The following is a 22,838-nucleotide window of genomic DNA, read 5'->3' as shown; positions in this document are numbered from 1 at the left end:
GGATGCCCACATGAGGTGGGACCCACATGAATCTGATTAGTGCTTGCCTTTGTTTGAGTACATGAAGCTCTTGTTTTATGGAAAGTATAATGGGATTTTGGGTGTTTGATTGATTCATTGCCAGAAGAGCACTCATGGAATCTGTTATGATGAGACATTTTCCAATTTTTTAAATATTTATGTACTTCAAGGCTTTCCATATAGCGTATGTTTCTCCAGTGAATACCGTGCTCTCTCTTGGTAGTTTGTACGAAGATTGAAAACCTGCGATAATGAAAGCTGATCCGACTCCGTCTATAGTTTTGGATGCATCTGTGTAGAGAAAGTTGAAGTCTGTATATTGTTCTAGAAGACGATGAAATTCTACATTGATTATTCCGTGGTTCATCTGACTTTCATCATATTGTGAGAGAGTATGGTCAATTATGATTTTGGTCGACTATCAGTCCCAAAAAAATAATGCTTTCAACGTACTCAATATATTTTCCAAACATCATCAGTTCAGGTGGGTGTTCTTCAGGTCTTTTCGAGAAGTGTACACATTTTGTCTTTTCAAGTGATATTCGAAGGCTTGAAGATGACGACCATTCCTCTAGATTGTTCATGAATCTCTGTAGATTATTATGTATTGAGATCGGATTCTTTTCCTTGCCAAAAACTACGAGGTCATCTGCATAGAGTCTTGCTTTGAGAGGTTTTGAACATTTGTCAGTAATATTATTGATTGCTATGAGAATTTTGGAGGAAGACAACGCCCCATTGGTTCTGACACGGAATTCGCGGAATTTCAGGAAGTTTGCAATGAAATGCATGATGTTTTCTCCAAATGACCACTTCTGTAGGATGTCTAGAATTGAGTACCGCCATACAGTATCATATGCTCTAGTGATGTCGAAGAAGACTGCAATGCAGTCTTGATTGTTTGCTAATGATTCGTGAATTTAGGACTCAAGATCAACCAGATTATCCAGTGTGGAATGTTTTTTCCGAAATCCGCTCTGTTCAGGTATAATGAGATTTTTCTCTTCTAGCATCCACATAAGTCTTCGATTGATTATTTTCTCTAATAATCTGCTCATTGCACAACCAATAGAAATCGGTCTATATTCTTCTAGTGATGATTTGGGTTTACCTATTTTATATATGGGTATTATCACTGATTCTGCCCATCTCTGAGGGAATACGTATTCATTCCAGATGCGATTGTATATTCTCAAAAGAATATCAGTAGTGTTTTCTGGTAACATACGTATGAATATCATAGGAATGTCATCAGGTCCAGGAGATGAGTTCTTAGTACAATTGAGGCAATCGAGGAGTTCATCGACTGTTATTGGGCAGTTCAGTAAATCGTGTTCCATATTTTGATATGTTATGCCTGCTTTTTCATCATTTTTTTCAGTAATGAAGGCAGAGGTATAATTATTGTCACTTGAGTGCTGGTTATAGGTTGATGCTAGTGCCTCTGCAATATCTTGTGGTGAGGTTAAAATTGTATTGTGTATGTTTTTTAAGTTACTTATGGGATTGTGAATATATTTTCTTGAAACTTTCTTAATCATTTTCCAGACATCTCCTATAGGGGTTGATTATTGATCCCAGACACACATTTTTTCCATGACTCGAGTCTGCTTTTTTTCATTATATACCTAGATCTTGCTCTCAGCCTTTTGAATTCTATTTGGTTTTGAGGTGTTCTGTGTCTTTTATAGGTATTCAATGCTTTCTTGGTCTGCTTGATAGCTTGGTTGCACTCGGAATTCCACCAAGGTAGTGGAGGAAGATTTCTGATAGTTCGAGTTTTTCCAATGCATATTTCTGCTGTCAGTTATGATCTGTGAGAATTGTTTGATCATTTCATCTATGCCAAGAGAAAATAATTCATTTTCTTCCAAGCCTGATATTCGTGATTCAAGGGTTGTACTAAATTGGGCCCAGTCTGTGTTATTGACGGACTATTTTGAAGACAGTGTGGATCATGGATGTAATTTTTGATTATTTATTATAATAGGATAGTGGTCGCTACCATATATCTCATTAAGAACATCCCATTCGAGTGACATGTACAATATTGCCTCGCAAATTGAAAGATCAATAGCTGATGACTCGCCATTGCCTATATTGAAGCGAGTATTCCTTCCATCATTTAGCAAATTGAGGTTCAAATTATTCATAATGGTTTCAATTTTCCTTCCCTTTGTTGTGGTTCTTTTTCATCCCCAGATATGGTGTTGTGAATTGAAGTCTCCAAGTAACAAGCGGGGTGTGAGGATTTGATTGAAAAGGTCTGCAATGACATCAATTTCTGGATCCTGGTTTCGTGGTATATAAATATTACATATATGTAGTTTTTCGGTCCTTCGATCGACACTGCAACTGCTTCTATGTCAGTTGTCAATGGGATATCATGTGCTTCCAATGAATTCCTCATGTAAATGACTACTCCGCCGCTGGCGTGTTGAATATTAGGTCTGTTTTTATAGTAGCAAGTATGGTTGGATAATTTGTGTACTGTATCATTCCGAAAATGAGTTTCTTGTAAACATAAAATTGATGGGTTATATTTTAATAGAATTATTTTCAACATTTCTATTTGGATATAAGATTCCATTGTATTATTGAATTGAATTTACGGTTTTTGAAGTTCAAAAGGTTTCTTGGGATGTGTCGCTGTCCTCTATGTCACTGATTAGCTCAGATTGTAATTGTTTCTTTATTTCATTCTGAACTTTTGTGCATCTTGTTTTGATTTTCCGTTCAGTTGGACGTATTATGTAACTGATTTAGGAGGCCGGTAATATCTGATGTGTATTGTTTTGCAACGCTCAGTGGATCAGCACAGCCATGGATGTTTTCAAAAAAGTTCTTCATTTCTTCGTAGGTCAATACATATTGCTGGGATTGGTCTTCAAACATCGGTTTGATGGGACCTAGTAGTTTTTTTATCGGTTGCTTTTCGCCTGTACTCGTTCTAACTTTTTTATTCTGTTGTTCTACAATGGGTTTGACAAATAACACTTTTTCATCAGTTGTAATCGGTTCTGGGGTGGTTATTTCGTGTCTACTCCTTTTTGTTGAAGACGAGGCTGTCATTGCGCAATCATCTTGTGTGAGGTTTTGTGTAATATTCTGATCAGTAGTTGTGACGATTTGACATTGTGCTGCCAAATGTCCCTCTTGCTTAAATTTAAAACATAACGTGTCGAAGGATAGGTAAATACGGTAGGCAGTTTGATCGTATGTTATGACAACGGACTGAGGAATTGTTGAGTGATCAATTGGGGAAATAAAGGTTTGTCTGCGGAAGCTCAATATGTGCTTATATTCCGGATTAGAAGTCCCTATTCTGAGGAAAGTGATGGGGAAACTAACGTCAGTCCTATTTTATGGAGTTCATCTGCAAATACTTCATGGGGAATTGTGGGACACACATTGGATATAAGTAGTTTTTCATTTGGTGTGATTAGTCTTCTGGCGATGTGGATTTCTTGATCTATGGTGATTTTTCCTTCGTTTTCATTCATGAACTTGTCTACGACTTCTTCACTTGATAAGTATACACAGATTCTATTATTGGCAATTCTCGAGGAAAATAAAATATTTCTTGGATGAACAACATTACATAAAGCTATGAGGTAGTCCTCCAGTTTCAGGTTTTCGAAGGCAGTGAACAGAATTCCTTGTTTTTTACAAGGGTGCTTGGTTGGGTTCATTTGACTCACCACGGATGAGAACAGTCTGGTACTGGTACTTTGGGGATTTCTGTAGTCAGAAATCCCCGAATTAGTTTCTTCATTCATGATTGAGAGATTGATATCGAAACAGCCTCAGTGCGCCCTTGCACATCTGCGCCAAGAGCACTGATAAGGCCTTGTATTTGGTCTTGAGTACAATGATTCCTGCTTCGCTTATATTTACAAGGATATTTGAAAACTTATAACAATGGACTCACAGGAATGCAGCTGATGTCCTATCTTTGGAACTGATAGATGTTTCACACAAATTTGTAAACTTTTAATTCCGACGTAAAAATAAAAATTTCTCAGACTGATAATAAGTACACTTACTTGTTCTATATCAGGGCCGAACTCCTATGGTGTCGAATTTGAAGTCGAGGTTTCGAAGAAACAAATAATAAAAATATGTGTACTTCATGCGCTTTCGTGGATGCTAGTAATATGTTTTATAATTTTTAGGTGAAAAATGGCGAGAAATGCGACCTATTCTCAGCCCAGCGTTCACCAGTAGCAAAATGCGAACAACGTTTGTTCTGATTTCGAAATGCACTAAGGAATTTGTCAACCATTTTCTCAAGAAAAACCAAAAATGTATAGAAATGGAAATGAAAGACACATTTACCCGTTTTACTAACGATGTTATAGCTACCTCTGCCTTTGGTGTGGAAGTCGATTCACTTAAAGAACCAGATAATGAATTTTATCTGATGGGAAAGGAGGCAACTGATTTGGGAGGATTCGGAATAATGTTCAAGTTCATAGCATATTCATTGGTTCCTGAACTTATGAAGGTACATAAAAATGCAGTTTTCAGCCATCTCCCCATATAGAAAAACTGAATCAATCTGATTTCCGTTATCTAATGACTCAATGATATTTCAAACAAAAACTCCAATTTCAGTCGAAATTTTTCCCATTTAAATGCAGTCCAATGTATGTTGGATTCATTAATTGTGAGACAAATAGATCAAAACTATTTCTGTACAGAATAGAATAACCCTGAATTGATTGTCATGATTCTATATTCCGAAAAACACTTCATCGTGGGATAACTGAACAGAACAAGAACGCAACTCGTGTTTCGCTTTACAATATCTCTTCTAGGGGAATATAGCAAAACACTCGTTTCAAGTGAAGACACACCTGAAGAAGCTATTGTATAGCGAAACACATGTTTCGGTTTGTAAAACTGTTTAGTGAGAATCTCATAATGAAGTGTTTCTTGAATACATCATGAATTTTCATCGAGTATCGGCGGATTCCATTACATATGTTATGATTGTATTTATCTATTCACTGATACTTTCAATGAAAAAAATTATACGTGAATAACATTTAATTTATAGCACGAATAGGCAAAAACTGACTCAAAAAGAATACATTTATCATTCTACAATAAGGTAGTAGTTAGATTTCAAAGGTTGAGTTATACTTTTCTACCGATTGCCAACAGAACAATTTTAATTTTGCCGATTATAGAAAGTTATTCCGAAAAATGTGTTTGTTTTCAAGTATAGTTCATTCGTTGGATAAAATATAGAAAAATAATCATATTTGTAGAAATTTATACAAAATGTTATAAGTATTTTCCACAAAAATGTTATGTGACTCAGAAGATGTGAAACCAAAAAAGCTCTTTGCTATTATCGGTTCTAATTCAGAATATCGTTGCAGTGTTCCTAATATACCTATTTTCAACATGTCATATCAATATTTCATGAGTTTTTACTTAATTTGGTTCATCACAAAAGAATTTGGTGCAAAGCCTCCAATGAAATAGCTCCAAATATCACTTTACTGTGTTTTTCGAATGTGAGACCTTCATGTTTCATAAGTCCAAATGAAGATTCGACTGAACGGATGTTTGACGAATAACCAGAGTAAAATTCTACCCAAAACCAATCCTTGAAAAAAAAGCCCTTATGATTTGTTTCAGTTCCTGCGGATAACATTATTAAAGCAAGCAGTTATCAAATTCTTTTGCGATCTGGTTGATAATACCATGCAAGTCCGGGAGAAGAACAATATAATACGACCTGATATGATTCATTTATTGATGGAAGCGAAAAAAGGAGTTCATCACAAAGAGGAGAACTCAGACGTGAATACTGGATTTACCACAGTTAAGGAAGCTGACTTAGGTGAGCATTGGATATTTGTATCATATTCACCAGAATGAAAAACTTAATGTTATCACCTGAAACAAATAATAAATCTCAAAAATATATCTTTTCCACAGAAATATTATACAAAATAGATAAAAATAAAACTAGTTCCCAATGGAATTGTCATACTCAAAATAGAAAATGCTTTATTTTTTATTGAGCTGCTAACAAAAATGAAGTGGAATGAATTATGAGTAGTTGTTTACAGCTGATTCTCGGCCTCCCCCCACCACTATGACGTATTAATTGCTTTTTTTATTGGTTGTTGTTTGGTGAAGTTTTTTTGTTGTGCAGTGAAGTCAAGGCGTTGTGACCTTGAAGTGTCTGGTGCATGGATCGTTCAGATTTTTTTTCATATGAGATTTTGTGTGTTTATGTGTGTGTGTGTAGGAGAATGCACGGTACAGGGTTTCATCATGTGCTTGTTTGTCTATGTACAAACATACGTCTGCATACTTCGAAGATCCTCCAAGTAATAAATGCTCCATCGGTGTTAGGGCACCAAGTTAGTAGTGGAGTGACGTTACAGCAATAACCGTTCAACGGCTAGAGAGCGACATGTTCACTCCACGACGTGTGGCAGAGTAATGCGTATTCATCGGTCTGCCCTCACCTCTCCCGAAGCGATGAAGGTTCGCTCTAGCCCCGCTATCGATGGTGACACAACGGCAGCCGAGGACCGTCTACCTAGCGTCTACCCTCTCCGAGACCGCAACGACCACTGCTTGCTCGTATATCGACATCTGTTATCGCATTCAGTTGGGAGGTAATCTTGGCGCATGTAGTTGAGAAGTGGGGTTGGCTATGACGTCTTGACGGATCCTGTCAGAGTGTATTTAAGAAGCGTACGAGTGTTGGCTATGTCAGTTTACATCAAGTGAGTTAGTGAGAACTATTATATAAAATGTATTCCTGTGACTGTGGTAAATCTTTCACTCGTAGTGATAATCTTCGTAGGCATCAGCTCCAGAGTTGCCAAGGAGGGCCTGCAGTGAAACGGGTGAGAGTGGATAATGCAACACCTATGTATACGTGCAATTGTTGTAATGTGACAATTCCTATGACCCAAGTGAATTCTCACCGAAGAACCATGAGTCATAAAAATAATGCATGTGTTCAATTGTCTGACGGTGTTCAAATTATAACGAATGCATTCAATTGCCGCATTGCTACATACAGGGTGGAGAGTTCGATTGTAACCAGTGACTACATGTCATTTTTCAATAAGATTAGGCAGAAGCTCATTGAATTACTGGAATCAGCCATCAGGATCCATAAAAGCATCAAGGTGAATATGGAAGTTTTTGGGAATTATATTCTTCAGACTGATGATTCGAGGGACACGAAGTCATTTAATTCCCAAAATAAAATAGTGGACCAATCTTCAGATTTGAATGCTGTTTTTGATGGATTCCGTGATGTAATTGTGGCTCAAACGACTGAGTTCCAGGATCGTGACTCAGGTATTTATTTTTTTAAAATTTCAATAAGATTGAATAGTAATATTTTTTTTTATAATTCAGGTTGGACTTGTGAAAAAATATTGTTTCTCGAGGTCAACATTAATAAATACAGTCCATTGGAAGGACGTTCATATGTGAAGCTGCCTCAATGTATTCAATGGAAGAAAGCTGTTGTGAATGTTCGTAATGAAGATCAATATTGTTTTGCTTGGGCTATAACATCAGCATTATATCCTGCAGATAGTCGAGTGTCCGAACTTACGTCATATCCACATTTTTCCACTGTTTTAGATGTCACAGGTATGGATTTTCCGGTTGAAGTTAATAATAAGAGTATCGAAATATTCGAAGATAGGAATGATATTTCAATTAATGTTTACGGTTTAGAGAGTACATTTGAGAAGGGTAAAATGAAGTATGAAGTGATTGGTCCATTGCGATACTCACAGAGAAGACTCCGGAGACATGTCAATTTGTTGTTTATAACTGATGACTCCGGTAATGGTCACTATTGTTGGATCAAAGATCTTTCAAGATTAGTTTCTAATCAATTATCAGCTCATAGACAGAAAAAATATTTTTGTGACGGATGTTTGATATATTTTTCTGATGAGAGATTGCTTTTACGTCATAATATGTATGATTGTAATCACATTAGTACCACAACACCAACTACTAATTTAAAGATCAATAAATATGGTAGAATGGTTGCGGAAAATAAACTAATGTTTGAAAACTTTGAGAGGCAAATGAGGGTGCCATTTGTAGTGTATGCTGATTTTGAATCAGTGCTTAAACCGATTCATGTGAATGAGCCAAATCCTGGAAGTTCATACACGATTAAAACATTCAAACATGCCCCATATTCATTTGCTTATTTGATAAAGTGTTCATATAATGATGATTTGACAAAATTTGTTACATATAGGGGTGTAGATGCAGCTCAGAAATTTGTGAGTAGCATTGAAGATGATTTGAAAGAGATACATGAAAATCATCTCAGAAACCCTAAACCAATGGATACACAAACTGTCGAAGAAGAAGAACAGTTTGTTGCAGCCAGAACTTGTGGTATATGTAATAAAGCATTTACTGATGGTGAAGTCAAAGTAAGAGATCATTGTCATGTCACAGGAAAGAAAAGATCACATGCCGCTCACTCGAAATGTAATTTAAATTTCAAAATACCAAACTTCATACCTATCATTTTTCATAATTTAAGTGGTTATGATTGTCATTTATTCATAAAAGAATTGTATAGGAATAAAGAGAAAGTTGATGTTATCCCGCAAACTAAAGAGAATTATATATCTTTCACGAAGCATCTCTTTACACACAGCTATACCGATAAAGATGGTGTGGTTAGGAAGAATTATCTCAAAATGAGATTTATCGATAGTTATAAATTTATGACTAATTCGTTGGAGAAGTTGGGTACAAACTTGACCTCCGATCAATGTTTGGAGATGCACAAACATTTCCCACAAATTGAGAAATTCAATTTGATGAGACAGAAAGGTGTATTTCCATATAGTTCTGTTGATGACATTGACAAATTGAATTATCCATTACTTCCGACAAAATATCAGTTTTATGACACACTCAATTGTGAACATATATCGGAAACTGTTTATGATAGGGCTAGAAAAGTTTGGAATTTATTCGAGTGTCAGAATTTGGGGGAATACTCTGATTTGTATTTGAAGTCGGATGTATTGCTACTATGTGATATTTTTGAAAACTTCCGCACCACAAGTTTAGAGATATATAACTTAGATCCGGCACAATATTACACTGCACCTGGATTATCATGGGATGCCATGTTGAAGTTCACTAATGTTGAATTGGAATTACTAACTGACATTGATATGATTCACTTTTTTCAAAAAGGTATACGAGGTGGAATTAGTCAATGTAGCGAGAGGAAACATATAGCAAATAATAGATTTTTACCCAATTATAATCCCAACGAACCTTCCACATTCATTACATATTTAGATGCAACAAATCTATACGGTCACAGTATGTCACAACCTCTACCAACAAGTGAATTTACATGGTTGACACCAAATGAAATTCTTAATCTCGATGTGATGGATGTGAGTACTGATAGTCCGTATGGGTATGTATTTGAAGTGGACATTCATTATCCACAAGAGTTGCATGATAAACATTCCGACCTTCCATTTTTAGTCGAAAAAATAATACCACCTCGTACACAATCGAAAATTCCCAAATTAATTCCAAATTTGAATGATAAAAGAAAATATATTGTTCATTATAGGAATCTACAGCAAGCTGTCAAAAATGGATTGATTGTAATGAATACACATAGAGTATTGAAATTCAAACAATCATGCTGGATGAAACCCTATATAGATCTTAATACTGAAATACGTAATAGGTCTAACAACAAATCTGTTAAAGATTTCTATAAACTAATGAATAATGCGGTGTATGGAAAGACAATGGAGAATGTAGATAATCGAATTGATGTTAGACTCGTTACACATTGGGAAAATATAAAGAAAAATATAGGTGCCAGCACTCTCATAGCCAAACCAAATTTCAAAAATTGTTCAATTTTCACTGATAATTTCGTTGCCATTCAATTGGGTAGAGTGAAGGTTCATTACGATAAACCATTATATTTGGGATTTTCCATATTAGAATTATCTAAAACAGTCATGTATGACTTTTTCTATGGATGCATCAAACAACACTTTGATGAAAATGTCTCTTTACTTTACACAGATACCGACTCGCTCATTCTTAAAGTAAACACAGAAAATTTTTATGAATTCATAAAAACTAACATAAGTAGATTTGATACATCCAATTACAGTATAGTTAACCAATTCAATATTCCAGTAACAAGTTCAGTCTTGGGTAACTTCAAAGATGAATTTCCAAATGATCCAATCATGAGTTTTTATGGTACAGGTGCTAAAGCATATTATGTGAAATCTGTTGATGGTGAATTTAAGAAAGCCAAAGGGGTTAAACGATCGGTAATAAAGAATGAATTGACATGCGAAGATTATCAAAAAATCGTCGAACAAGGTGGTATGATATTCAGAAAGATGAATTCATTTAGAAGCGTGTTGTATGATATGTATACTGAATTGAAAAATAAAGTTACATTATCATACCACGACGATAAACGATTTATCATTCCGAATACTACCCACACTCTTCCTTGGGGTCATAATGATATTGAATTTTATGAAAACGATCCAAATGAGAACATTCGTTGGATAAGTAATATTATTCAACAATCACAATCTCAGGAGACTCCATTGGATCAATTGATTAATTTATTATCTGCCGAGATCAATGATTGAAGTATCATTCAATATCTTCAAAACCGGAAAATTCAATATGACAGAAGTATTGTGATATTGATGTATTATGTATGTATGTATATGTATTACTGTAATGAATATAAAATGATTGAAATTTTATTTGTATTATTTCTATTTCCCTAATCGATTACTGCAATATATAGTATAATGTAAATGAAAGGAATATCAGTTTGAAAAGAATCATCGTGGGTGCACAATGTCTAAAACAATCGATAAATTTGGCAGAAAAAAAAAAGGGGTGGTAATGTCATCCGAGGTCCACCCGGCAATGGATTTAAATTAACAAAAGATGGTCATTATGACATGCAAAGAAAAATATTGAAAAATACAAGCGAACCAATTGACAAGAGTGATTGTGTAACTGTATCATACCTTGAGGGGGAAATTAACGGAACAAAGGAGGTTATACTTCTAGCCCTACAAGCTGCAATACAATCCACAATAGGCAATATTGCTCGCGATGCCCGTCAAGCATTTGACGATAAAATTGCAGAGGCTCGGATAACTTTCACTCGTAAATTTGACAAACTTACAAATGATGTAGACATAAAAATGTCTGACATAACAGCGTCTACAAATAAAAAATTTGATGCTATGTCAAACATAACAGCGACTACAATGAAAAAGTATGATGTACTGGAAGAGAGAGTTGAAGTTTTGGAGAAAAGCCATAAAGTCAGGCCATCAGGTGGAGTGGGATATCCAGGACTGAACATTGATCCAAATATTAGAATAATAGAACCAAAACCAAAAGCAACAGATGACGTATTAATTGAACCAACATGGTGAATAGTGAAGTGGAATAGCCTGCCTGGGCAGGGCCTGATTAAGTTAGGTTAGGAAAAAAAATGTGTATTTGAAAAATTAATAATGAAAGTTATCAACAAGTATTATTATATATATTTCAATGTCCCTGAAGTGGCATTAGTGATGTACTCGAATTCTGACTTGACATGTTCCCAACTGTTAAAATTTGAAAAAAAAAATTTAATTTGAAAAAAAAAAGCAAATTTGAAAAAAATTTTTTGAAATTTGAAAATAAATTTTAAAATTAAAAAAATAATATTTTTTCACAAACCTCAAAAAAATTTTGATCGTCAAGATTCGGAATCTTTCTCAAGATTACAACCCGTTCTTTTCTCGAAAAATATCGATCCTGCGAAAAAACCGGGATTTGAACCACTAATATCAATATTTTACTTTTTTTTTATGAATTATTAAAGGTTTATAATTAAAAAAAAAATTTGATCGTCAAGATTCGGAATTTTTCTCAAGATTACAACCCATTCTTTTCTCGAAAAATATCGATCCTGCGAAAAAATTAATGGAGACCAAATTTGTTGGAAATTGAATTCTCTACAACTTTTGTCATTACTATTTTTCGTGTAAAATTGAAAATAAGTGTAATAAATTCAATATTACATAATGAGATTACAACCCGTTCTTTTCTTGAAAAATATCAATCCTGCGAAAAAATTAATGAAGACCAAATTTGTTGGAAATTGAATTCTCTACAACTTTTGTCATTACCATTTTTCGTGTAAAATTGAAAATAAGTGTAATAAATTTAATATTACATAATGAGATTACAACCCGTTCTTTTCTCGAAAAATATCAATCCTGCGAAAAAATTAACAGAGACCAAATTTGTTGGAAATTAAATTCTCTACAACTTTTGTCATTACTATTTTTCGTGTTAAATTGAAAATAAGTGTAATAAATTCAATATTACATAATGAGATTACAACCCGTTCTTTTCTTGAAAAATATCAATCCTGCGAAAAAATTAATAAAGACCAAATTTGTTGGGAATTGAATTCTCTACAACTTTTGTCATGACCATTTTTCGTGTAAAATTGAAAATAAGTGTAATAAATTTAATATTACATAATGAGATTACAACCCGTTCTTTTCTCGAAAAATATCAATCCTGCGAAAAAATTAATAGAGACCAAATTTGTTGGAAATTAAATTCTCTACAACTTTTGTCATCACTATTTTTCGTGTTAAATTGAAAATAAGTGTAATAAATTCAATATTACATAATGAGATTACAACCCGTTCTTTTCTCGAAAAATATCAATCCTGCGAAAAAAATAATAGAGACCAAATTTGTTGGAAATTAAATTCTCTACAACTTTTGTCATTACTATTTTTCGTGTAAAATTGAAAATAAGTGTAATAAATTCAATATTATAATAATGAGATTCCACCACTCATTTCTCAAAAAATATCGATTCTACATACACACTGAACATTAAATACCCCCATTATTGATTTTAATAATATAGATTTACAAAAAATAAAGATTTTTTTCTCCAGTCACAATTCAAGTAGATGATCAATGCCGGTTCTATGACTGAAGATGACCAATGCCGGTTCTATGACTAAAAATTTTTAATTTTATGTTTCATTAAAAAAAAAATTTAACAACACACTGTAGTCTCCGCCCACTCTCCTCCACTTTTAGCCCCGCCCCCTTCCCACCATTGCTCGCCTCACCCCACAATTGCGCATGCGCGCCCCCACCTCACTCCCACCACTCCCACTTCTGCCTACACCCTGAGGAGCACACTTCTCGGCATTCAGTACGACAAGTCTTCTCATCGAGTGCAGTCCAGCTACAGCAATCTACCACAACACCAGTCTAATACAGCAGTCTTCTACAGTCTACAACAAGCGAATTTTGAGTAAGTTATCAATGTTACTTTTTCATAACAACTAACTTTGTATTACATTTTCAGAATGGAAAACTACACGCAGGAAATCGACAACGCTGTGGCATTGATCATATCTGTGGATGTTGAGGTGGAGCGACCAGGCAGCCCTGACATGTTCGAGGGAGACGAGGTGGCGATGGTCCAAGAGGTGAAGGCTTCAACTTCGGGTGGTGTGCAGCGGCCACGCAGCCCTGTCTCATTTCAGGAAGACAGGGTTGTTAACAAAGCCAAGCGGCAATCTGCAGCTAAGGTTGGTCCTATTCAAAGGTATAGGAGTAAATGCAATAGGACTAACCCTTATGCAGGTAGTTGGTCGACCGCCAAAATGAATCCTCCGAGACGTCCCACACCGCTCACATTGACAGTGGAAAGACGGAGGGCATATAAGCCGGTGCCGAGGGTGCCATCTCCAGGTGAAATCCTCACCCAATTTGCATTATTAGCGATGTTGACACCCATGGAACTCACACCGGTGCCTGATCCTGCCATGGAGGTCGTGCCACCACTGTCGAAGCCTGCCGGGGAGATCGCGCCACAAGTGCCACCAGTGCCGGAGCCTGTCGGAGAGGTTAACCCCCAGGAGATGGAAACTTTCCTACAGAGGTGTAGGGATGTTGCACTTGCTTCACGAAATAGTGAGGCCGCGTTGGCTAGCATTTCCCGGGAGGAGAATGAAATTGCTAGCCAACGGCGCGAGTTGTTAATGAGGATGGCCGAGCTAGATCGAAGGACTGCAGCTCTGAAGGAAAGGCGGAAGGCAGAGACCTCTTCGAAAGAGCTCAATAATGAACTAAAAATATTTATAAAGAAATTTTTGAATAAAGGGAAATAGTTTTTAGGTCAACTAGGATAGTTTTAGGATAATTAGGTAGCATGGTAGTTTTAGGTTTGTAATTATAATTTTAGGAATAAAAAACAAAAAAAAAATGAAAAAAGAAGTGAAATAAAGGGTGTACATTGTTTTGGTTTGGTACACATTGAACAATGCGATGGTTGGAGCATTTTTCTTCACTTCGTCTTTTCATTATTTTTCTTTTTTTCCATTTTCAATTCCAAGTTCTTTCATCCCCACTCCTCCCCACTCCCTTTCAAAAGTATAAAAGTAGGAATTATCTGTTGGAATATTCAGTTGATCAGCCACCTCCAACATGGAACCTGATTCAACTACTGAGCCCTATAGTGTCCCGGAGCCTCAGATGCCTTACTATGCATATATACAGGAAGGATTCGTGGACTCCACAACGGCACCTCATGACATTCCCTTCGAATTCATGAATAATGACTACAGGGTGCAGGTTCAGCATGTCACTGGGAGTGATGAAGCTGACTTATCGGACGGGGATTATCCGGATCCCTACCAATGGGATGACGAATGGGGTGACCCACCGCCTGTAGACATCACAGATGAGGATGACGACGACGACGACGATGACGCTGGCGACATCAGACTTCCACCATCCCCAATCCTTATCGAGGACAGTCCTCCGCCATCTCCTATCCTAATTAATGACGATGATGTCCTAAATTCCGACGACGATATGTAATCGTTTCCCTGTTTCTCCCACCCTTTCCTTTTCTTTCCTTTCCTTTCCTTTCCTTCCACGGAGTACACACTTTTTTGGTTGGTGTACACGAGGCACTGCGAGGCTGGGGCAGTGTCTTCCTCCCTCTCTCTTATTAGTTTATCATAATAATCACTTAGAATTTCTCATAATAATCGCTCAGAGTTTCATGAAGATCGTCATTTTTAATGTTTTCGAATCTCAAACACTGTTCTACATTTACACTTCACCCCCTCCGTTTTATTTCTTCCAATATAAATATAGTATCAATCCCAGTTCTACATCATTCTTCCACAATGTCGATTGCTGATTCCACCACCGAACCGATGAGTGTACCAGAGTCTTCTATGATGAGTACAGGACCCATCCAGGTACATGAAATAGATTCTACGTTTGATCATTTCAGTACAACCTTCGCAGAAATGCTGCAACGCATCTACGATCTTCCTGATGATTTCCCGGAACGTATGCAAGAGGAAGTAGATGAGTTAGACGATCTACAGGATAACGAGCTAGATGATCATGCGGACGACATAATTAGTATATCATCTGATTCAGATGAATCTGATGAATATGAGGACGACATCATCAGTATATCATCAGATACAGATGATTCAGATGATGACACCATCATGATTGTTTCTGATGATGAAGAGCGTTAGTCCATACCATTGTATGGATTAATAGGAAAAACAGCCCTTTTAAGGGCTACAATTATAGACAATAAACAACTATTTTCAGAGCTATCATTATACTTTCAATCAGAAATAGGTTAACACTATAGTCAAAACTTATGTGAAAGTATCATCATCCAACTCTGTAGTACTCATCATTATATTCAATGATTGAGAAAATATCAACTTCGACTTTTCAGTCAAAGTAGTACTCATCATATACACAGATATTCGATGATAAACCAAATCCTAACTTCGACATTTTAGTCAAAGTAGTCATTTATCACATAATCTGTGAATTCTACTACTACCGTTTGTGTGAATAATGTAGCCCTGAAAAGGGCTGTTGTTTTTTTTTTGACCAGTAGGTCCACGGTTATTGTGCCACAGGTTGGACATTATTACATATAATACATGTAGATACTCGGGTGAAGTTTGTTAGTGGCCTCTCGCAAGCTTCACACCAATTTTGTCCCATTTCCATAATTGAGACAGTGTTGTGGGTGTTGACATGGGCATACCACCCTCCATTATTGTTTCTATGCGAATAAAACCGAAAGCAGCACCAGCATAGTTTTTTGTTCTCTCCATCTATTGTGCTGATCAATACGTATGCATCCATTGCACAATACAAATCCAAGGGATCTTCCAATGTCTCACTGACATTGAGCGTTCGCATACCGATCCTCAAAGCACCATCGCCTTCAGTTGTGTCAGCTTCTATCCCTTCATCATCTCCTTCTTCATCCATGACCCTCTCAAACTCCATCACGTCATCATCTTCGTCGCTTTGGTTGGCCTCGTTTTCAACTTCGTCTATCTCATCTTCATCGACTCCAACATCTTCTGCTTCAACTATCACTTCCTCTAGCGGAACATTGACATCATCATCATCTGATTCGTCTATCCAATTGTTTTCATCAACAGCAGATATTCTATTTAATGCAGCATTTATTTTTGCAGAATTCATCTTGTTGTTGTTTGCTCACAGTTGTAGAGAGTGAATGAATGAACTTCAGGATCGCAAGTCGACTTATACGATTGAATAGGAAACGGAAGTGGTACGACTCCCACCTATCACTTGACTCGTTTTAAGTGGGAGAGAAGGATATGGCATCTCTAGTCGATAAAAGAGTGGGCTAGTTGACGAAAGAGCGCATGCGCTAGTTTATTTTCTTCTATAAAAGGTGAAGTATCAGTAACATCATCACCTTTCCTATCCACATTCTATTGCTATCACATATCATTCCTCCAAACCTAAATAATCATTATCATGAGCTCCATGCCACTATTGATTGCTGAAGATGGTTCACCACTTGTTGATATCGATCACACTAATTTTGAAAATATTCCAGTATTACATTTACAGTCTCAAGACTCGATAAGTGATTTTGATATTAGCGACTTCGTTAACTTCGCAGATGTGCCGGAACCAATTCAACAAATTATCGTTGAAACTCCAATCATTTCACAATCATCATCATCCAAACACCCTTCATCTACCCCCTCTTGGTGTTGATAAAAAATCCAGAACTATCAAAAGGAAGGTTAATAATGCATCTTCATCGATTGTCACTGAGTTGAAAGAAAAAAAACAATCGAAAAGTGGTTTGCAGGAGAAAAAGCCCACAACGAAAAGTGACAGATCGAAGAGGAAGACAAAATGTGAACCCAAAGAAATGAAGGGTGATTTGATGACTGAATCGCTATCTTCTTTCACTCCATTACTTCGGTTTGGAGATATGAAAAAGAAAGCGAAATGCCGTCTTGTAAAGGCGCAAAAGGCTATTGCTGAACATGAAAAGAGTGAGCAAGCTATTAGTGTCAATAAGGACACTCTTCAAGCATTAGATGCTAAGATTGCATTAGCGAAAATTGAATTGGCTAACATGAGCAAAGAAGCAGATGAACTACGTTCAAAAATCATGAAAGATGACAAATTCAATCAACGTTCGAGAATGCAAGCACAGGCAGAGCTTGAGGAGTCGACTCGACTTTATGAGACGGCATTATCAGTGAGAGATAATTGGCGAAAAGAGTTGGAGAAAGCATTTCAAAGTGACAGCGATTAGTTTTGGGAATGGTATTGTGTTCTCAATATTGTGAGTTGAAAAAAATTTTAAGCGGGAATGGAGTATACAATTAATTAGGTTTGGTATACACAGAACATTGCGAATGGTTGGGGCAATGTTTACCGCTGCAATATTTTTTCAATTCACTTACATATAATTGGAATGAAAACAATAATGAACTTTAACATTACTTTATTCATAAATACATTATTAGATACATTTAAAGCATATTTGATTCATCAATCCAAGAATTCTGTTCACTAGGAAGTCCTAACCACTTTACATATACTTTATTTTTCCTTTTCTTCAGCACTTTCTCGATCAGATATACATCAGGATTTTCGGTTCGCAATAACTCTTCTTCGTAAAAACATCCTCTAATAGGTTGTTCATTCATATCTTCAAGATTATAGGTTGTGGGAAAAGTTTTATTGATTTTAACAATCTTGAAGAGTTCCGTGGTAAAGTTCGCAGTGTAAGACTTTTCAAAAATATTTTTGTGTTTGCTTATTCGTACAATATCATTCAATCGGAATTTGGGTTTACTTTGTTTTTTTCCAACTCCATTGATACCTTTGAATATCAATCTTGTTGATGGATCAACATTAATGGGTGCCATACCTATTGTACGATGAACTTTATTGTTATATCTACTAGTTATAGTTGGAAGAATATCAAGCCATTTGTGGTGACCTCTCATCGAAAATTCCTTATAGAGCCACCCCTTTATTGTACGAATCACTCTTTCTGCTATAGCTGCCTTCTTTGTGCTAAATGTTGAATAATGATTGATATTATATTCTCGCATGAGAGATGAGAAGCTTTTATTGAAAAATTCTTTCCCTTGATCGCTTTGTATGTGTTTGGGGGAGTATTTGGCTTCTTTCAGTACATGTTTCATTGCATTAGTTACTGTACTACCTGTTTTATCTTTAACTGCTACAGTCCACAGATATTTGGAGTAACAATCTATCACTACAAGTATATATCGGTATCCTTCATTACTTTTTGCATAAGGTTGCAGTTCAGCTAAATCTATTTGCCATAGATCTGCAAAACCTTTGATGGTGGTTATTCTTCTACGAAAATTACGTCTTGCAGGTTTATGTAATTCATTAACAACTTGTAGTTTGACATCACTTATTTCATTAGTCATTCTATTTCAATATGATTAAAGAGAAAATGTGATAATGTTACTGCATTGAATGATGATGTGACAGTGATCATTACATGTGAATATGTTAATATATTATACCTTCTTCACGTAATTCTTCAATTATTGAAATTATTTCATTGTCATGTCCTGTATGACCAGCTGACTTTGAAGCTACCAATAATCGTAGGCGAGCAACTAACTCTTTCGGTGAATTCCAGTACACATAATTCACAGGTTTAGAATTATATATTTTCTCCATTTTCACTCGTTTGAGTGCTCCACCAATTTTACTTCTACTTCTTATTGGATATCGTCGTGAGTCTAATAGAGGTTTGATAACTTCACGAAATTTTTTAGAATTTGTATTTTTAAAACCATTCTTCTGATGATATTGTTTATATGGAGCATTCGTTATTTTCAATATTTTGGAATATACTTGACGAGTTTCTTTATTATCAACATCTCGTGGATTCTTCAAAAAGATCATATCATACAATTCTGGACTACCTGCGCATTCATATTTTTTCACTTCATTAGCATCCCAAAATGAAATGTTTCCATCTTTGAAATACACCACTAGACTTCCCATTTTCAGCTTTTGTGTAATAGGATCCATACGTACGCCAAATGTTCCATCATATGCTGGATTTCTAGATTTTACATTATTCAAATGTTTCATCAAAACATCTTCACCACTTTCATTCATATCAGGTGAGGTGTCAGGATCCGAGGAATCGATGTGGGACGATGATGGTGTTTCGAATAGAGTTGTTCTCATATCGTCTTGAAGTGTGCTCGTGTCACTATTCACAGATGATACACTAGCAAAAGATTGTTTTCTTCCTATTGGAGTACTCATGGGATAATTTGAAGTAGATTGAACAGTTCCATGATTTGGTGATAACACTGGTGATTTAGAAGTAGCGTTTGATGATAAAACATTCAATGGTTTCATTATGGGCTCATACAATCTTTCAAGTGTCGTACGATTTTCAATATTATCATTCTTGATAGAGTTGAATTTCTGCCTGACAGCTTCTGTTGTCTCTACTAGTTGACGTTTCAAATTCATTTCATTGTTTTTATTTTCAGAATCTTTTTTTGTATTCATAATGCCCTTTTTTAAATTATAGCCTAATTCGCTGATGAAGTGACCTCTACAATATTCAGTGATCGAATAAGTGTAAAAAACAAGATCATGGGTATATAAAACTATCGAATCCTTTGCGATATCTACCTTCATCTATTTTTCTATCCTTATCAATGACTAGAAATCCATATTGGTCCTCCCAGCATTTAACACACATCAATTGGAATTGTTTGAATGTTACATCGGGTGAAACATGATCTGAATAAATGTGATGTAAATTCGTCTCATCTTGTTTGAACATTAAAATGAAATTGGTATTGTCACGCACTAACTGTTTGGGTACCCGTGAATATGTCTGTGCTAGATAAAAACAATCAACATCCTTATGACGTCCCATACAGAAATATGATCTAATAATATCTTGCTTTTCACATATCACATCATCGAAAATGAAAACAGAATTAGGCTTAGCGTCGGAGGGTTCCACTATTTCTGCATTATTGCTGAATGTATAGAAACCTAATCCTTTTATAGGTTCCAAAACACTTCGCAAGTACTGATATTTAGGTTGATTGAGTGATTTCGAATAGAGATACACATTTCTAAATCTCAGTCCTTGTGGATGTGTTAATAGTGATATCATTGCATTCGTCTTTCCACAATTTGAAGGTCCTATAATGAGTCCTCGAACTGATGATGGAAGTAGTGGACCATGTCTGAATACCTTTTGTCCATTCAATCCACACCCAAATTTCTCATCTAGATTATCTACAGCAAACTTTTCTTTCTGTTTTACAATGCGCATCGTGCCGTGGTTGGAGACTATATAAATGTTATTAGCTTATTCATTTCAATGTGTACCATCAAACGATACGGACGTATTGAAAGTGATCGTAAAATTAAAAGAGGTTGTGGTTTTGTTAATGATTTAATAAACAAACTTCCTTTCGAATTACATCTACCCGGAGGTTATCAATACTGTGGACCAGGTACAAAATTGAAACAACGTTTAGCTCGTAACGATCCTGGAATCAATAAATTAGATATTGAATGCAAAAAACACGATATTCAATATTCTAAGCATCCATCCGATCTTGCAGCAAGACATTTAGCCGACAAAGAACTTGAATACAGCGCTTGGGATAGGGTTAAATCGAAGGACGCGAGTATTGGGGGAAGAGCAGCTGCATTACTTGTCACCAACATTATGAAAGCGAAAAGACATATGGGCATGGGTTGTAGTACCAATAAGAAAAAATGTAAGAGGAAACAAACGAAGAAAAATAAAATTAAAAAAGCTGCATTTGGTGCTGGGATAGTCCATAAAGTGCGAAATGTATTGAAGAAAGCTGGTGGGAATCAATTTGTGACGAATAATAGCAAAAAAGCTATTACTGTGGCATTGCAGGCGGCACGTAAATACCTTAAAGCTGCCGGTGGAAAGAAGAAAATCCGCACACCACGCATAATTCCTGTTCCCAAGATCGGTGGACTTTTACCATTGATACCAATTTCTGCTGGACTATCCGCACTAGGAAGTTTGGCGGGAGCAGCTGCTGGTATTACCAAGGCCGTGAATTCGGCAAAAGCCAGCAGAGCGGCTTTAATCGAAGCCAATCGTCACAATAAAACCATGGAGGCTGTAGCATTAGGCAAACGCGGAAGTGGAATATATCTCAAACCATACCGTAAAGGTTTAGGACTATATTTAAAACCATACAAAGCCACAAACAAAACAAAAAACTAATTGAACCCCTACCTCAGAGGCCTCTTACTGATCACGATCTCAGTTATTATGCACAAAAAATGAAAATTCCACATTTTCGTGGTGTTTTTATGCGTGATAGATTACCATCTTCAGGTCCAAAACAAAACGAGACAGCTATTGTTAATTTAGATGGAATAAGTGGACCAGGAACACATTGGGTGGCATATAAAAAATGTGGGAAAGAAGTCACATATTTCGATAGTTTTGGAGATCTACCCCCACCATTGGAATTGACTCGATTCTTTCGAAAATGTTCGAATGTAAAAATCAAATATAACTATGATCGACAACAGAAATTTAATACAGTTCTCTGTGGTCACTTGTGCTTGCAGTTTCTCTCTAAATAATTTTCCAAATAAAAATGGATTCAACACCAAAACTGGATCGGGAGGCTATCAAGGGAATGGGGTTTTCACTTAGAATGTTTTTAAAATATGGTACCTTGAAAAAAATGGATAAAGTGATGCTTGCAAATATGCCTAAGGAAGTGATACTTGCATGTGTTGCACATGAGATTGCATATGTTTGGGAAAAGTTGCCTAAGCATCTGCAAGATGACATCGATATAATGAAACATAGATATTGTTATGAGCACCACCACCACGATCAAAATTCAGAATCGGATGTTAATGACGGTCCTATACCTCGGAAATCTATGTGTTGTATTTGTAATATAGAGGATGTGAATATTGGTATCAATAAAAATGATACTTATTACAATACAACACCTTCCAAAAAGTGTAAATTGTCTCAAATGTGCTGTTGCTGTGTACAATAATAAATTGAAATGTGTTTCAAAATATTCATCAGTCATGTCACGAAAGTTCGAGCTACAAGCTGTCGGGACAAGTGTCTTGAGTGCGGATTTTTTTCCACCAATTGAACTGGATAGGAACAGTCGTTATGGATTAGGACTTTTGGGATTCTATGGATGCAATACAATCAATAATATAACTGAAGCTAATAACTTAGTTAGTTTTAGAATCAGTAATGACAACTCATCGATACCCCAAAAGTTGACAATTGAAATTCCATGTGGTGCTTATGAAATAGAAGAGATCAATGC

The 22,838-nt window shown here is 35.9% G+C and overlaps 2 protein-coding genes across 4 annotated transcripts in view; both read left to right on the top strand.

The window, feature by feature from the left end:
* LOC141487455 (cytochrome P450 9e2-like) overlaps positions 1 to 22,838 on the top strand; it is a 58,523-nt gene that overhangs the window by 19,927 nt on the left and 15,758 nt on the right. For all 3 annotated transcript variants that reach the window (XM_074186540.1, XM_074186541.1, XM_074186539.1), the window contains exons 4-5: positions 4,197 to 4,528; positions 5,674 to 5,878. In XM_074186540.1, the coding sequence (XP_074042641.1) occupies positions 4,197 to 4,528; positions 5,674 to 5,878 (537 nt within the window). The remainder of the gene's footprint in view (positions 1 to 4,196; positions 4,529 to 5,673; positions 5,879 to 22,838) is intronic.
* On the top strand, positions 13,184 to 14,284 carry LOC141487461 (uncharacterized). Its single transcript, XM_074186549.1, has 2 exons — positions 13,184 to 13,420; positions 13,475 to 14,284. Exon 2 carries the CDS (start codon positions 13,476 to 13,478, stop codon positions 14,280 to 14,282), a length of 807 nt encoding a protein of 268 aa, XP_074042650.1. The 5' UTR covers positions 13,184 to 13,420; position 13,475; the 3' UTR covers positions 14,283 to 14,284.

The sequence above is a fragment of the Leptinotarsa decemlineata genome, unplaced genomic scaffold (assembly GCF_025532065.1).
Source record: "Leptinotarsa decemlineata unplaced genomic scaffold, Ldec_3_MD MMD2_P_RNA_scaffold_2, whole genome shotgun sequence".
Lineage (NCBI taxonomy): Eukaryota > Metazoa > Arthropoda > Insecta > Coleoptera > Chrysomelidae > Leptinotarsa > Leptinotarsa decemlineata.
This window is presented reverse-complemented; position numbering and strand designations above follow the sequence as displayed.

What these genes read in the sequence shown, in the direction of transcription:
- LOC141487461 (XM_074186549.1), top strand. Translation starts at nt 13,476, where the DNA reads ATGGAAAACTACACGCAGGAAATCGACAACGCTGTGGCATTGATCATA.